This window comes from Cebus imitator, unplaced genomic scaffold (genome assembly GCF_001604975.1).
Source record: "Cebus imitator isolate Cc_AM_T3 unplaced genomic scaffold, Cebus_imitator-1.0 Scaffold443, whole genome shotgun sequence".
Taxonomy (NCBI): Eukaryota; Metazoa; Chordata; class Mammalia; order Primates; family Cebidae; genus Cebus; species Cebus imitator.
Window position 1 is genome coordinate 125,497 of NW_016107758.1, and position 16,524 is coordinate 142,020.

The following is a 16,524-nucleotide window of genomic DNA, read 5'->3' on the forward strand; positions in this document are numbered from 1 at the left end:
CCTCCCCTCCCCACACTGGGACTTGGGCTCCACCATCTGTCCTCATGGCTCCAGGCACCGAGGGCCTTGTCTGCTGATCCGGGGCGGGGAGAGAGGGCTCAGACTGGAGGTGGGCCAGGCGGCGATGTGCGTGGGAGCAGGTGCCCCTGGCAGCGAAAAAGGTCACAGTGTAGCTGAGAAGGTGCAGCCTCCACCCTGAGGCCTCAGCCTCTCGGCCCAGGAGAACAGAGTCAAAGACGGGTGTCCCTGGAGCACAGGGCCTTCCAGGATGCTCTGGGGGAGACAGAGCCTGCAGACCCCCCCTCAGCCTCCTCCAGGAAGAGGAGGAAGCCTGGGCCCTCCAAGCACAGAGAGGTCCGAGGCAGGGCTGAGGCAGGGGAGGGAGGGCACAGGTCTTGGGCGTTTTGTAAAGGGAGCCATCCTCTCGTGAGCTGGGCATAGAGCCCACCGCGCTGTCCTTGTCCCCTGCCGCCATCTGCCGGTGCAGCTGGGACCGGCCCTTGCACTGGCGAGCAGTCAGGGGGGTCCTTGTGAAGAAGCAGAGACCCCCACACAGGCGTCTAACAGTGGACGCGGGTGAGAGCTTAGGTTAGGAACATTTGTCTTAACAAAACAAGCCATGACTGTGGCTCACTGATTAGTGGTTAATAGCACCCAGCTCAAAAATGACTTTATAATATGATCACAGCCCCCTCCCAGGCCGTAGACAGCACCCCCTTCTCAAGGGAGGGCAACGCCTGGGAGCCAGGAGGCCTCATGGGGAGGGGCTGCCACCGGCCTTGGGAGCCCTGGGTGAGTCACGGAGCGTTCACCTTCATGGCACATTCCAGGGAAGGGCCCTGGGCCTGACGGCTGGGCTCAGGGTGGCTCCTGCGTGCCACCGTGAGCACAGGGCCAGGGTGCTTCAGAAACCCCCAGAGTGGCCGGCAAGGGGACATGGGGCTCAGACTTGCCAGCTCCCCAGCAGACCCCACCTGGGTCCAGGTTCTCGGGTCCAGTGTCCAGCGGCCCCTACACTCTGGGCTCTCGGGAGGCAGGAAGGACAGAGCTGGGCGACATCACACATGAGCTGCTGCTGCGACTGTTGGGACGCCGGCTTCACACTCACAGAGCCCAGGTGCGGGACGGGCCGGGGCACAGGAGGCTCGGAGGCAGCAGAAGGAGGGGTTGCAGCAGGCAGGACTCCTGGGCTGGAAGGCGGCTGAGCCCAGCAGCTGGACCCCGCAGCCTGGACGGCTGCATCTGCTGGGGTGCGGGTGGGGGGTGCAGGAAAGTCCACTCGGAGCCTCAGTGGTGCCACCGGGTCCTCTGGAGCCAACTGCACTGGGGAAGCTCAGGAAAGAAGAGACGCAAAAGCCTCAGCCAGGGGCAAATGTGTCCTCCCAGTTCCTGCTCCACTCTGGCTCTGGTTATGCAGATGGTGCAAACTTGACCTACAAACTCCCAAATGCATCGTGTGGAAATCAGACGCGCTCCCTGCGACGTGGCCGCCCCGCCAGGCAGGGTCAGCCCAGTGGCCTCCCTGAGGGTCCCTCTGAACACGCGTTAGAATGAGGGGCCTGGAAGCAGGCGTTTTGAAGTCGTCTGGGGGTGTTTTGACTGTTGGTTGTTTCAGCTTCTCGGCTCCCTCCTCCCGTGAGCCCAGAGCAGGTGCGGGGTCCAGGTCGCGCTCCTGCACAGAGACCTGGGGGGGCCACCACGGGCTGGAGGCGCCTCTCCCAGGGTCATTCTTCTCCAGTTTAGGTGCTTCCTCCCATCTGGGCCCCTGCAACGGTTTTTCTGAAGCAGCCGCTGGTTCTCACCGGCGTCTCCCACCCCTGCTGCATGAGCGCTGCATTTCCACTTCTCGCAGCAGGTGTTCTGTGTGCTGGGAAAAGTCACGGGGGTCCTGAAGCCAAGCCCCAGGTCCCTGGGAGCCACAGAGCAGGGTGTCCTGAACATACTCCAGGGATCAGGAAATCACAAACAGCTGATGACACCACAGAACTCCAGTTAAAAAAAAAAAACTGTGAAGGATAATATAAAAAATAAGTGTAAGGCAGGCGGGGTGGCTGACACCCGTAATCCCAGCAGTTTGGGAAGCTGAGGTGGGCGGATCACCGGAGGTCAGCAGTTCAGGACCAGCCTGACCAACATGGAGAAACCCCATCTCTACTAAAAATAAAACAATATCTGGGCGTGGTGGTGCACACCTGTAATCCCAGCTACTCAGGATTGAGGCTGGGGCAGGAGAATCGCTTGAACCTGGGAGGTGGAGGTTGTAGTAAGCCAAGATTGTGCACTCCAGCCTGGGCAAAAAGCAAAACTCCGTCTCAAAAATAAAAAGAAAAAATAAGTGTGCGTTCTGCTTTATGACAGTAAATGAACATTTCCCAAAAGCTTTCACCTTAAAACTATCAATTACTTGGAAACATCATAAAGAAATAAGTGACACTGGAATTTTTTTGTAAATGTGACTTTGTGCTTTTCTCTGAAAAGAGAACATGGGGGCTGGCCCTCACCCTGCTGGCAGCTCCCCAAGGCCTCGAAGGATGGAGCCTGAGACAGGGGCCCTGTCCAGGACAAACCCTGGGGGCTTCACTTTATGCATCGACCTGAGGGCACCAGGTCTTCGAGGGACAGTGTTTCTGAGTGTGGCTGGGAGGGTGTTTCCAGACAGACAGACTGGCCTCCGAATTGGTGGACTGGGTAAGTGCTGAGTGCTGGGTGTCACCCAGCCCTCCACCGGCCTGACCGGGCTCGGTGGGGAGGAAGGTGGAGTGACCTCCGATTTCCCGCCTCGTGCTGGACCCAGGACGCCTCATCTCTTCATCTCTGGCCCGAGGTCTGGAATTTGCACCAACCTCCCTCGGCGTCGGGCGGACACTGAAGGCTTTCCTGGGTCCCCAGTGGCAGACCGAGAGACCGCTCAGCCGGTCACCCCTGAGCCAGCCCCTCACAATAAATAAGTCAATCTGTGTATGGGCTGGGCAGAGAGACCCTAAGCATCTCCGCGCCTGCCTAAAGGGTGTCTGTGTCGCTGTTTTGTCATACACATTTCCCCTTCGCTAAGTGCAAAGGCTGCCATTCCTGAGACACAGAAGTGGGCAAACCCAGGGACTCCCAGATGCTCCGATGCCCCTGCCTGGGCACCGGCCCCTCCCACCCACGAGGCTTCCTGGGAGCAGCCATCAAAAGAAGAATCCAGTCCTGACGGGAGCTGAGGGCAGAGGATACGCAGCCAGCCGCCCTCCAGACTCCCACGCCGCCAACAGCTGCCCCCGGTCGGACAGCTCTGCCAGGGACGGTGCCCAGAGGGCGGTGCGTCTTTCTGGGACTGAACCGATGCCAAGCGTGGGTGTCACCGAACCCATATAGCAGAGAGCAGCAGACAAGACACAGGCGTCCACCCCGGAGAGGACAGGCCGAGAACCCTGACAGACAGGAAAACCCGCGGATCTCTGAGAAATGCTTGGAAAAGTAAGCTCTTTGTGATGTGCCAAGTGCTGTCCTTGCTTGAGAGATTGGCACTGCATTTGGGGGCCCTCATGTGAGCAAAGCGCGGAGATACCTGGCACAATACCCGAGCCCACCTGTGCTTCACCAGGGGAACTGAGCTTTGTGATTTTGTTTTCCCGCTGGGATTCCTGACGTCAACGCCTCTGGGGGTCAGCGTCTCCGTCTCCTGCCTCCTAACACGTACCTTCACGTCTGCTTTTTCTCTGCCTCTGCTGGTTTGCTGGTTCTTCCTTTTGCCGTTGCTTTGTTTTTGTGCCATGAGGGTTTAAAGGGCTGCCTTTGGGGCTAGGCGTCCTGAGAGCAAAGCTCTAACACCCACGCTGCTCTCTGAAGCGCCTCCAAGAACAGCCAGGTCTCAGCTGTCAGATGTTTTCCAGCTGTTACTCGGTTTGAATCCAACACCAGCCCAGACACCAGAGGAGATGCAAAGTCCAGGGTAAGCGGCTGGGCCTGGCCCTCGCTGGTGGGCTCCATGCAGCCCCCCTCCTCATTGGCTGAGTTTGCACTCATGGAAATCACTGCCGGTATCCTCAGCACAGGCAGACAAGGCTGAGTTCAGTTCCTTCCTGATTGACTTTGCATTTCTAAGCTCTGGAACAAAGGGCAAGGCATCGATGGGCAACTTCTGTGGCCCTCCAGGGGCAGCTTCCCAACAAAGCACCCAGCGCCCACATCACAACAGGCCACTCAGGCTGCAGCGTCCACGCCTCACAGCTGGAAGCCCCCAGCCAGGAGCCACATCAAGCTCCTCGAAAGAGTCCTCAGCCCCTGTTCGTTGCAGCCTGAGCTGAGCCCTCACCCTCTCTGCCTGAAGCAGATGACGTGTTTGCAGGGAACGAGCCTATGGGTGTCAGCTGCCTGGTTTTCCCCACACTCCTCCCACCCTGTGTTCTTCCCCAGCAAGAGGGAACAGTGGGGGTTAGGGAGAGAAATGCCTCCAAGGCCAAGCTGAAGAACAGAGCGCCCTGAGGGAGCAGCCAGGCTGCAGAAATGGCTCCATCCACCCCAGAGGCCCCGAGGAGCTCTCAGGACAGTGGCTTAGGAGCTCAGGCAGCCCAGGACTGTGGACGCCTCGTTCATTCCGAGACATGCTGCCTCACCCCCAAAGTGTGGCCCTGGATCCCTTGTGTAAACCTCATCCTCAAGCACAGAGCAGGGCCATCCACAGAGACATGGGGCCAGGCCAGGGCAGGCTCCACACATCCCAGAGAGCACTGACCTGGAGCAGAGCAGAGCAGGCTCCCGCCCCTGGGTGAAATCAGGAGGAAGGCTCTGGAAAAGACTGCTGCTGTCGGCACTTGGCACTTTCCCTTTGTCGTGGACATTTTTTTTTCTTTTTTTTTGAGATGGAGTCTTGCTCTGTCTCCCAGGCTGGAGTGCAGTGATGCCATCTCAGCTCACTGCCACCTCCGCCTCCCGGGTTCAAGCGATTCTCCTGACTCAGTCTCGTAAGTAGCTGGGATTATAGGCATGCGCCACCATGCCCAGCTAGTTTTTGTATCTTTAGTAGGGACAGGGCTTCACCATGTTGTTCAGGCCGGTCTTGATCTCCTGACCTCAGGTGATCCACCCGCCTCCACCTCCCAAAGTGCTGGGATGACAGGCGTGAGCCTCTGAGCCTGGCCTTGGATATTCCTGACGGCTGCAGGTTGATATTCTAAGACGGCTGGTGTCCCAATTTCTGAGTCATAGATGCACAAGTCCAAAATAATTGAACAGTAAAATTTTCAGTCAGCCTCACTCTAGCATATCAAATCGCAGAACTGTTTTTCAGTGCCACCTGCCACGTTCAACCCCACTGCCGGGTTTACATGTTTCACACCAAAAGTGCCCCATAACCGGGCGTCGAGAGAGGCTCACTGAGCCAGGCACGTGGGCTCATGTCTGTAGTCCCAGCACTTCGGGAGGCGGAGGCAAGAGGATCGCTGGAGCCCAGGAGCTCAAGACCAGCCTGAGCAAGCTAGTGAGACCCCGCCTCTACAAAATATACAAAACTTAGCCAGGCATGGTGGTGCACACCCATAGTCCCAGCAACCCAGGAGGCTGAGGCAGGAGGACTGCTTGAACCCTCGAGGTCAAGGCTGCAGTGAGCTGAGATCGCACCATGGCACTGCAGTCTGGGAGACCGGAGTGAGACCCTGTCTCAAAAACAAGCAATGGACTCACCCAGCACCAGAGCCAGCTCCATCTGAGAAACACGGGCCTCGCTGGTGGGGCCACAGATCACCCAACACAGAGAGTTAGAGGTGTGTCGGGACTTAGATTCTGAAACAACTAAAAGCCCAAAACGGGATCCGTCCTCAGTTTCTGCTTCTGCCAACCCAGGACACTGCTCCAGGAGGCGGAGCGGGTAGAGCGTGATGAAGCCAGCCGGGGGCCACCTGAGGCCTGATTCTGAGAGCAGCCTCCGCCATCCTCCCATGCCAGGAAGGCGGGGACCCCGATGCTCCAGGCCGAGCCAGCTCCTCTGCCGTCGGGTGCTGGAGCACAGACTCCTCCACAGGAGCGGCACGAGGCGTCTGAGCTCTTCTCCATTTTCTGTTTCCAGAATGTGGGTGAAAGCCTCACTCTGAAGAATCCTGGAAGAGTAGCATACGATGCAGGCGGGATAAAGATGTTTTGGGAGAAAAAAATCGAGCATCACGCAAGACACCTGCAGAACGAGGACATGAGGGTTCGCAGGAGCGCCCTGAACAAGTGAGTTGGGGTGTCCCGCACAACGGGGACCGCGTACCCGAGCCACATTTGCCACCCAGGGCAGAGCCCAGCCAGCACCGTGCGGGGACACAGCCCTAGGCCTCTACCCACCATGAACGCCTCAGCTCCAAGCCTGCGAAAGGGGCGCACCCCAGGGGGAAACTGACAGTCATTGACTCACCTTAACAATCACACTCTCAACAGCAAGTGGGAAATGGCAGGACACCATGTAGCTAGAAGCCCAGATCAAACACACTATCCCAGCGACCCCATGCCCCAATACCCACGGCCAATTCACCCACACCCTCTTCACCCACACCCCAACACCCACACCCCCTTCACCCACACCCCAGCACCCACACCCTCTTCACTCTGCCATCTCCCTGACACTCCTTCCAGGATCACAGGAAGTTTTCCAGGAGAAAATGTCTTTCTCTGGCTTGTTTTTCTGAGGATCGCCGCCCTTGAGTGACGTGTCTGTACTTCCACTCTTCCTCCTCCTTGCAGACGTGTTCAGGAGGCAGACACCAAGCCAGCATGCCATTCTCTCCTAGGGCCAAGGCCAGGGGTCTCCAGGTGCTGAGTGGGTGACCCTGAGCCGACCCAGGGTGTGGCCACTGCTCAGGGACAGCTGGGCGGGGAGACCCTAGTGCTGCTGATCCTCATTTGCTGCCAAACACTCACCTTCACACGGCAGCTGCTTCCGGACACTTCAGGCAACCCTCAGTGCTCAGGCCCTGAGCCGGGGAGCCATGGTGCCCCTTCCTTAGTCCGAGGCAGCCCCACAGAGCTGGGGGTGCCCCTCCCCACTCACCAGCCACACAACTGCTGGCACAGACCCAGCACAGACCCAGCACCTGGCAGGTGCCTGGCAGACGGTGGGGAAGGAGAGGTCTCACTCTGAGTACCTGCCCTGCACTTCCCGGGCTTGGGCCTGCTTGCCTCTGCGTGTCTCTCCGTGTTCCTCCATGTGACTCCGTGTGCCTTCATGTGCCTGTGTGCCCACATGTGCTTGTGTGTGCCTGCGTGTGCCTCCGTGTGCCCGCCTGTGCCCACGTGTGCTTGTGTGTTCCTGCATGTGCCTCCATGTGTCTTCGTGTGCCTTTGTGTGCCTGTGTGTGCTTGTGTGTGCCCGCGTGTTCCTGTGTGTGCCTCCGTGTGCCATGTGTGTGCCTTGTGACCTGGTGTCCCCTGGCCATTGCCCGGGTGCAGGTGCCAGGAGTAGGCTTGGCCCAGAATTGTGCGTCTGTGCTTCCTCCTCTGGCACCTGAGGTGGAGGTTGGGGGCAAAGGCAGGCACTGGGGTCTCTCAGCCCAGCAGAGCCTCGGTTTGCATAACCCTCTTCATCTACCCACACAGCCCGGTTCTGCCCATGCCCCGAGGCCAATTGCTGCTGTGAAGGAGGTCACTCTTAGGGCTCCCGTAGAGCAGCCTAACTTTCCTCCTGCGTGAAGCCTAGTGTGCTGGGGTGATCCCCTGGGCCAGGCCCACCCCGGGAAGCCACCATGAGAGAGGAGCAGGCCCTGTGCGGGAGGCCAGCCATTCGCAGCCCCCAGGCTGGGGTCCCTAGAGTCCCCGGTGGAGGGAAAGAGGTGGTCGGCTCCATCACCACAGGCCTGGCTATCCTGGCAGCCTCTCTGGGATGGGTAGCCAGCTGTGAGGGCCAAGGACTCCAGGCCTGAGGGCATGTGTCTGTGGGACAGTGGCAGCTGCTGATGCCCGCTGACCCCTCACGCATGGGGTGTCCTGGGCCCACAGCCCTGGCCTGGTGAGGGTGAATTTGGCTGCTGCTCGGGGGCCATTGCCGTGGTCTGGTGAGGGTGAACGTGGCTGCTGCTCGGGGGCCATTGCCGTGGGGCCAGCCATCAGGGCCACACTGCCCGCCACTCAGCAATGCTATCTCACCTGGGCCCTGGGTATCTGGGACAAGTGTCCTCATGGACGCAGCTCACCCTTGGCTGGAGCCTGGCATCCACCCCACTCTCCAACAGCTAAAGCCAAACACACTTGAGGCTGAATGAAGCAGGAGCCGTGGGGAGGTGGGGATCTGCCCAGGTCTGGGGGAGGCTGAACCTCACCTTGACCAGGCCATTCCCACCACCAAGTCCCCCCATGTGTGGGGCTGAGGTCACAACACAGCACCGTCCACTGTGGCCCGGCCAAGCAGGTGAGGCCAGCCAGGCAGGCGAGAAGGAAGTGGGCACCCGCAGACGGCCGGGCGGGGCACAGACAGGTCCCAGGCAACCACAGAGACCGCCTCGTCCTGCAGGAGGGTGCCTGCCGCTCTGTGAGCAGACCAGAGACGGGGCTGCAAGAGCTCCAGTTCAGGCTCAGTCTCTCTGGGGCTTGGAAGCTTCCAGATGTGGGGGCCCAGGCTGCCTCCCAGGGCACACAGTTTTTCTCTCCTGTGAGGAGGGTCCTGTGTGAGACCCCCCCACCCCACTGCTGGGCAGCAGCCTAAACTGAGGCAGGCCACAAGGTCCCAGGGCCCTGGGGAACCTGGGATCACCTCAGGTGATCCACCCACCTTGGGCTCCCTAGCATTGTAATCCAAATCCTGCAAGGTCACGGCTGCCACTGGGCAGGGACGCGGTGACACCCAGCCCCACAGGGAGTGTTGCCCTCCTGCTCTCACAGGTGTCCAGGTGCTGAGAGACGCAGGCTTGGCAGTCGCTCCGTTCGGAGAGCTTGACTCACAATGCCGAAATTACCGCCTGCCCCAGGCTCCGAGCAGGATGGGCTGAGCAGCTGGAGGGGAGGAACAAGATGCTGCAGGGCCCGAGGAGGCACCCAGGCAAGGCCCCGGCGGCCGCTGAGTTTCATACCAAGGACAAGACGGCAGCCTGAGAACCGCGGAGCTCCAGACCCTGCGTAGCTTCTGGAAGCTCATGGAGAAAGCACACCGCCCGTGGGGTCCAAGCATCCGCGCTGGAGTTCACAGGATCTTCATCATGGAAACGGCCCCCACTTCCCTGACCTGTAATAACCCACCTCAAGGCCACACTGTGGCAGAGACCCAGGGTTTTCCAGCACATCACAGGTGCCCAGTAAAAGTTCAGTCAGTTGGATTGAATGTTCCGTGCTAAATTTTCTTCCTGTCTTTAAGATTTACACATGGTAAACACTTGCCATGATGTCATAAACTTGCAACAAGCCATATCTCAGGGAGTTCTTCAGCTTCCTGACCACCTCCGCTTTGCAGATTTAAATGCAATTTTATTTCACCTTTAATCAAAATAAGTACATAAGTCTCAACTTCAGGATATGCCTTATACTGCATAAAGCTTTGTGCTTTTCCAAAATTCTTTTAATTATTTCATACTTAGTACCCAAGACATCTCAGAAAATTAAATATGCTCATCTTTACAGTTGAAAGAGTTCAGGTTTAGAAACAGCAGCATCTCCCAAGGCCACAAGGGCTGCTGGAGCTGGGATTCACCTCCTGGGGCTCAGCACAGGCCTTGCTAGCCCCACTGAGTCTGCAGCCATGCTGGACAGGCCAGAGGGAGGGAGAGGGGCCACCACGCTGCACGGAAGCCAGACAGTGGAGAACCCTCAGCTGCAGCCAAGGCCACCTCTGATGCGTCTACCGGCACCCCACGCCTCCCGTGCTCTTTTTTCTAGCCACAGGGATCAGTCCTCAAGACACAAGTGCTGGGGCTTCGGCCACCTGGGGCTGCTGTGAAATCTCACACCATCTCCCCAGTTGTACATGCTTATGGGGTTCAGGTTCTGTTTTGTTTGGACCCTCTGGTCAAGTTGTCAAAGACGAGGAAATTAGCCCCAGCTTTGCCAGTCATGGGTAACCCAACAAAGCACTAACCAGAAGCACAGCCAGGGCACGTCCAGGGCTGGGATGGCGGGTCAGCACCAGGCTCACCCTCACGGCTGGTGACTTGGGGATTCACAGGGAGGGAGGGAGGCAACTAACAGCCCTAAAGATAGTTCCTGAACAGAAACCACTTGCTAATCTTTGCAAAGCCCCAGACTGCCAAGGAGGGATTTTATCTGATGATATCCTTAGACACCATAACTGTCAACACTATAATAAACTGAGGTGGCAGTCTGGACTTTTGGGGGATGGAGGAGCACATTCGTGCTGCAATTTTCATCACAGTTTGGCCCTGCAGAACCTTCCAGAACAGCCATCCCTCCTGCTCACCTTACTCTCCAACAATACAGTCACCTTCCCATGAAGGGCAGAAGTCCCGGCCACGGGGCAGTGGGCAGTCTGCCAGCCACATCTTCTCTCTCTTTGTCGTTAATCCTCAGGCAAAGCTGGGCCCAGCTCCCAAGGCTGGAAGGTGCCCAGTGCAGAAGAGAGACAGGGAGAGAAGGCAACCAGGGAGGTCGGGAGAGGGCAAGGGGAAGAGGTATGGCTGGTCGGCTTCCAGGGAGAGGAGAGGGACACCAGCCCTCAGGGCCCTGAACCTGGAGCCCCTCCTCACACCTGGCCCCTTTGCAATTCACCTGGGTACGGAGGGCATTTCTGAAATCTTACCTCCAGGAGCTGAATTTCAGTGGAATGCCCATTCTTTTTATGAGGCACAGACAGGAGAGGACCTTGGTTGTACACCCAGTAGTTACAGGCATTCCCATGATCCACCTGCAAGACTCGTCAATTTCTAAAACCAACATCAAGGCCGGGCACAGTGGCTCACACCTGTAATCCCAGCACTTTGGGAGGCCGAGGTGGGCAGATCACCTGAGGTCGGGAGTTTGAGACTAGCCTGAGCAACATGGAGAAACCTCGTCTCTACTAAAAATATAAAAAACTAGCTGGGCATGGCGGCACACGCCTTTAATCCCACCTACTTGGGAGGCTGAGGCAGGAGAATGGCTTGAACCTGGGAGGTGGAGGTTGCGGTGAGCTGAGATCACACCACTGCACTCCAGCCTGGGCAACAAGAGTGAAACTCTATCTCAAAAAAAATAAAAACCAACATCATTGCTCAAGCCTGTTTACTTTTAAAGCACAGGACGATACTAGCTTGCTGGTTTGTTTTTGTCCTGCCAAATCTTTGAAAGGCTTTCCATAACTCCTGTCAAATTTTGCCAAATTCAACACAGTTGGCATTTAAATATAACTTTGGGGTCTTGCGCTGTTCCTTTTTCATAGCTGCGGCTGGGTTGGAAAGGCAGGAGGGGGTGCTCCTCCTGGCCGAGCTGCTCGGGGCTCCGGGGCTGGTCCTTGGCTGCTGGAGCCTCAGGTTCCCGTCTAGAATCAGTCCCCACGGTTCCTCCTCCAGACAAGCTCTGAGACTCAGAAGATTCATTTAGAAAATGCTGCAGTGCAGACCCCACAAGTTAATTTCTTAAAAAGGCAACCTTAATTTCTTTGAAAGATTGTCTAAAGTAAAAGTACTTTGTGTCATGGAGATTGTAATGTAGGCAGAAGTTAAACATAATGACAACAGTTGCAGGAAGAGCAGGGTTGGAGGAATTACACTGTTACAAGTCTCCTACATTTCATGGGAAGTGAACAGGCTGATAAATTAAAGATGTGTTTTCTTGTCTGTAGAATAACTACTAAAAATAGTACGTACTAACAAGAGGAACCACCCAGAGGCCCACCGAGGAATAAAACAAAGTACGAAAACATTCCAATTCACCCAAAAACGCAGGACTGGAGGAACAGAGGAACAAAACATGACAAATAAAACACAAATGACAAGACACTTAGAGCAAGATGGGGATCTACAGCGGCCTCATCACTCATTCTATGAACGGCTACCGGAAAACTCCACATGCAAAGCAGGGATTGTCACCAAGACCCAGTTCCAGCTACAGACACCCACTTAAGACACAAAGACAGGTTGGGTGTTTGTAGGAGAGAGACGGACCCACAGTGGGCCAGATGTGGTCCCAGCATTATGGGAGGCAGAGGAGGGAGGATCTCTTGAGTCTAAGAGTTTGATCTGTAATCCCAACACTTTGGGAGGCCAAGGGGGGCAGATCACCTGAGGTCAGGAGTTCAAGACCAGCCTGAGCAACGTGGTGAAACCCTGTCTCCACTACAAATATAAAAAAGTTCACCAGGCGTGGTGGTGGGCGCCTGTAATTCCAGCTATTCCGGAGGCTGATGCAGGAGAATCGTTTGAACCTAGGAGGCAGAGGTTGCAGTGAGCCAAGATTGCACCATTGCACTCCAGCCTGGGCAACAAGAGTGAAATTCCATCTAAAAAAAAAAAAAAAGAGTATGAAACAAGCCTGGGCAACCAGCCTAAAAAAAATACCAAAAAAAAAAAAAAACTAGCTGGCATGGTGGCGCGCACCTGTGGTCTCAGCCACTCTGGACGCTGAGGTGGGAGTATCACTTGGGCTATGGTGAGCCGAGATGGGGCCACTGCATTCCAACCCGGGCAAGAGTGAGACCTTGTCTCAAAAAAAAAAGGAAAAAAGAATAGAATAAGAAAAAGATACACAGCGCCAATTCTGTGCATAAGGAAGCCACCCTGGGGCACTAACATCAGACCAGGTGTCACCCTTGAAGATAAAGAGGGGTGTTCTGTGATGACACCAGGGTCAGTCTCTGTCTCAATGACAGAAAAATCCTAAATGCCTAAAAAGCCAATAACAGTTTCAAAATATACGAAGTAAAAACTGGCAGAACTGAAAGAATGGAGAAATTCGCCGTCCTGATTGGCGATGTGATGGCTCTCGGGACTGCGAGCACAGCAGACAGGAGCCAGGAAGATTCGTGGGCGTGAAGAGACTGTCAGCCAGCTTCACCTCATAACTCAGAGAACACCCACCCCACAGTCACAGAACACACGTAATTTTTGCGTGTACATGGAACATTTACAAAGACAGGGCTTACGTTAAACAGTAGAAATAAGTCTCTGTAATTTTAAAAAGTGAGCTCCTGCAGTTTATTCCTTGATCAAAATGGAATTAAATCAGTAACAGCAAGATCCAAATAGGGGGGTTAAAAAATCAATACATAAATAACGAGATTCTTCTAAATAAAGCATGGGTCAAAGAAGAAATCCAAAGAAAATTAGCACATAGTTCAAGTATTGATCAAAATATTATACAAAAATTGTAGTGTAGTCTTAGAAGAAGGTTTGTGACTCTAAATACTGACAATATTTCAACAAAGAAGGCACACAGTGGTCAATACACTCATGAAAGGATGTTCAACCCATCCATCACAAGGAAATGCAAACGCCTCACTGAGATCCACCAAACACTCAGTTCTGCTGCCAACTGTGACCTGGCCGAGCCTGCCTGACTGGGGACAGAGGCGAGAAGGAGGAGGCTGGGGGTGAGATCCACCTGTCCCAGGCAGGGGGGCAGAGGCAAGGAGGAGGCTGGGGGTGAGATGTGGGTAACCCTGCATCTGGGCACTGAGGAAGGAGAGCTAAGCAGACCCCTGGCATAATTAGTGCCTGAAGAATATCTTAGTTTATAGTGTTATTACTTAGTTATTTCCTTTATACAATCCTTGTATTAATTTATAGTTGGAACAATTAGTGCCTGAAGAATATCTTACTACTCAATTATTTCCTTTTATATATGTATATATATATAATTATATCTTAGTTTATAGTCGAAGGAATGTCTAGAGCAGACATGGCGCAGAGCATGAATTAAGGGATAAACAGCTACACATATATAAGCATATCTTGCTTATAGTCGGAGGAATGTCTAGAGCAGACACGGTACAGAGCATGATTTAAGGGAAAAGCAGTTATACCAGGACAAGAATCGTTGGCCCCCGAGGTAGTGCCCCTGCCTAAAAGGGCACACACTACATGGCCGTCCAGCCCAGGCAGCAGCATTCGGTATGGTAAAGACACCCGCTGTATGGTAAGCTTGGAGCAAGAGTCACTCCTCCTGAAAAGGAGTTCCAGTACCTTGCATCCAGTTCTTGTGGAAAGCTAGCCTCTGGCAGGCAATCCTGTGAGTGTCCAAGGGCTTAAAACCCCTCCGGTATAATCTGGTCTTGGTGGCTGTGAATTTTGTCAGCTCTGTTGTTACCATGCTGGCTCAAAGCATCCTCCGGTAGAAATCACTGGAAGCTGCCAGCAGGTGGTAGACTCTGTCAGCTCTGTCGCTGCTGTGTGACTCAAAGCATCCTCCTACAGATATCCTTAGAAATAGCCTGCCCACAGATAGGAGATGATGCACGCTGCACTCTCCTTACTGCACACCGCCCAGCTCCTCAGTGACCTAATGGTGGTGGACCCCTTGCTTATCACTCACGTGATTGTCTTGGCCCTATGACTATCTTTAAGATGACCTCACTACCCTCCCCCTAACCTATACCCAATAAATACAGACTCTTCTGGACGTTCAGGGCCTCACCTGTCTCCGCTTATAGATGGCGTTCCCCCACCCCAAGCCCAGCTGTGCTTTCTTTGTCTGTGTCCTGTCTCTTTATTTCTCGGATCCTGCCCCTCAGCACAGCAATAGGGGACACCCCATGATCCTGTAGGGCTTGTCCCTGCAGTGAGATCCACCTGTCCCAGGCAGGGACGGAGAAGAGGGGGGACAGGACAACAGCATCTGCTTCCAGCCACGTCAAGTGTTTGGAGACGCGATGTCACCTCAATGTGAGGAACGGCCACTCAGGACACGTGTGAACTTCCTCCCACCCACTTCTCACCAGGGATCAGAATCCCGGCCCCTAGGACCCTCGGCCCACAAACATCATGAGCCAACAGCACCACCAAGCTTGCCACAGCCTTGACCTGAGGCTGCTTCAGAGAGCCGCCCACGCTGCACCCGGGGAGGCCCCATCTGCACCCACCCACCCCACCTTTCAGACCCAGCCAGCCAGAGGCACCCAGAAAGACTATGCTGGGCCTCAGCTGCGTTGAAACCCAGGTTGGGGACAGTGGCAAGACCTGTGCCACCGTCTGCCCGGGCTCCTGGCTGGAATCAGTTATTTGGCTGGGCCCCAGTCAGGGTGCAGAAAGCACCACCACCTGCACAGGAAAGGAAGGAAGCCCACAGCAGGGCCAGCACACGTGTGGCCACGCCCCCTGTCCGGCCCTCACGTGTGGTCACGCCCCCAGCCCAGCCCCTCACATATGACCACGCCCCCTGTCCGGCCCGTCAAGCGTGTGGCCACACCCTCTGCCCTGTCCCTTCACACACGTGGTCACACCCGCTGCCCAGCCCTTCACACGCCTGCTACCCGCCATCCCCACCCCGCCGTGCCTACCCAGGGCGGCCTCCTCTGCACCAGGGCTGACCGAGTGTGGGCTCCGGGTGAGCTCTGGGAAGCCCCCTGCCAGAGCTGTGCCCGCGTCACTGGCTGCACAGAGAGAAAGGAAGGGGCGGAGGAAGCCGAACCCGAAACCCGACCAGCGCTGCTGAGCGGGGCGAGTGCTCTAGTCTTCGCGCCTGCCCATCCGCTTTCCCTCCCTCCATAATAAGCGTGGTCCCCGCAGTGTGTGACTTTTACGATTTTCTTTTAGCAGAAACATAACTGCAGTCCTCTGTCCCGCCCCTCTTGCACGGGATGGCCCCAGGCCCTGGGTCGTCATGGGGGCATAGTTTACCCCATGCGCGCGGAGGGCTGCCTTGGACCCCAGCAACAACGCAGGTCAGGGCAGAGTTGGCCGCTGCTGAATGGCTCCTGTTGTGTGCAAAACTGTTTGACTTTTAAAGACTACACACAGCCCATTCTGCCATTATTTAGGGTGAATTACACTGCTGGGGAACAAGGAGAAGACGGCTCCTGTTGGTGCTGAGGGAGGCCTGGAAGTCATTGCTGGGAGCATGGGAAGGGTGTCCCCTGAGGGAGAGCCTCCCAGGGGACAGACGCCACCCGGCGATCACCTGGGAGGTGCGTATAGGTGGGCGGGTCCCTCGGGGCCAACCATCGGAGGCCCCAAAGCAGGCCCTAACCCCCTCCCATGTGTCCTAAGGCAGCTATGGTCATTCCACGCTTCTGACCTGGAAGTGAGGTGTACGTGTGAGGGTGACACCAGGCTCCTAAATGGGTGCTCATAGTCACGGCGCCTTTTCTTTAAAAACTTCCATTGAAATGAGTGGCACCCCAAGGGGCAGCCCACCTGCTCACACCCGTAGGGACTCTCCCAGGGCTGAAGGTCTTCCCCAGCCGCCTCACCAGGGCTCCTGAGTTGCGGGGTGGCCTTCAGTCTGCGAGAAAAGATGTGGGGTGTCTGCCAGTCACTCTCATTGGATTCGCAGGAACTTCTGCTGCCTCCCTGGTCCCCCTTGATCGAAGCTGGGTCTAAGAACCAGCTCTGGGTTGGAACTGGGCTTGAAAATGTCATTTTCTGCTTGCACCCACCAAGGCCACCTGGGGCCGTGGAGGGAGGAAATCTCTATCGCTCTCCTCAGATGTTGGCC

General features: G+C 55.9%; 1 protein-coding gene across 1 annotated transcript; it reads left to right on the forward strand.

The window, feature by feature from the left end:
- The first annotated feature begins 3,447 nt into the window (after window positions 1-3,447).
- Window positions 3,448-9,263, forward strand: FAM240C (family with sequence similarity 240 member C). The gene is made up of 3 exons (XM_037732209.1): window positions 3,448-3,459; window positions 6,047-6,195; window positions 8,919-9,263. The coding sequence occupies exons 1-3, from the start codon at window positions 3,448-3,450 to the stop codon at window positions 9,040-9,042; spliced, it is 285 nt and encodes a 94-aa protein (XP_037588137.1). The 3' UTR covers window positions 9,043-9,263.
- Window positions 9,264-16,524: the final 7,261 nt, after the last annotated feature.

What these genes read in the sequence shown, in the direction of transcription:
- FAM240C (XM_037732209.1), top strand. An exon ending in CGCAGGAGCGCCCTGAACAA is followed by an intron (nt 6,196 to 8,918) that starts GTGAGTTGGGGT and finishes CGCCTGCCCCAG; the next exon opens with GCTCCGAGCAGGATGGGCTG.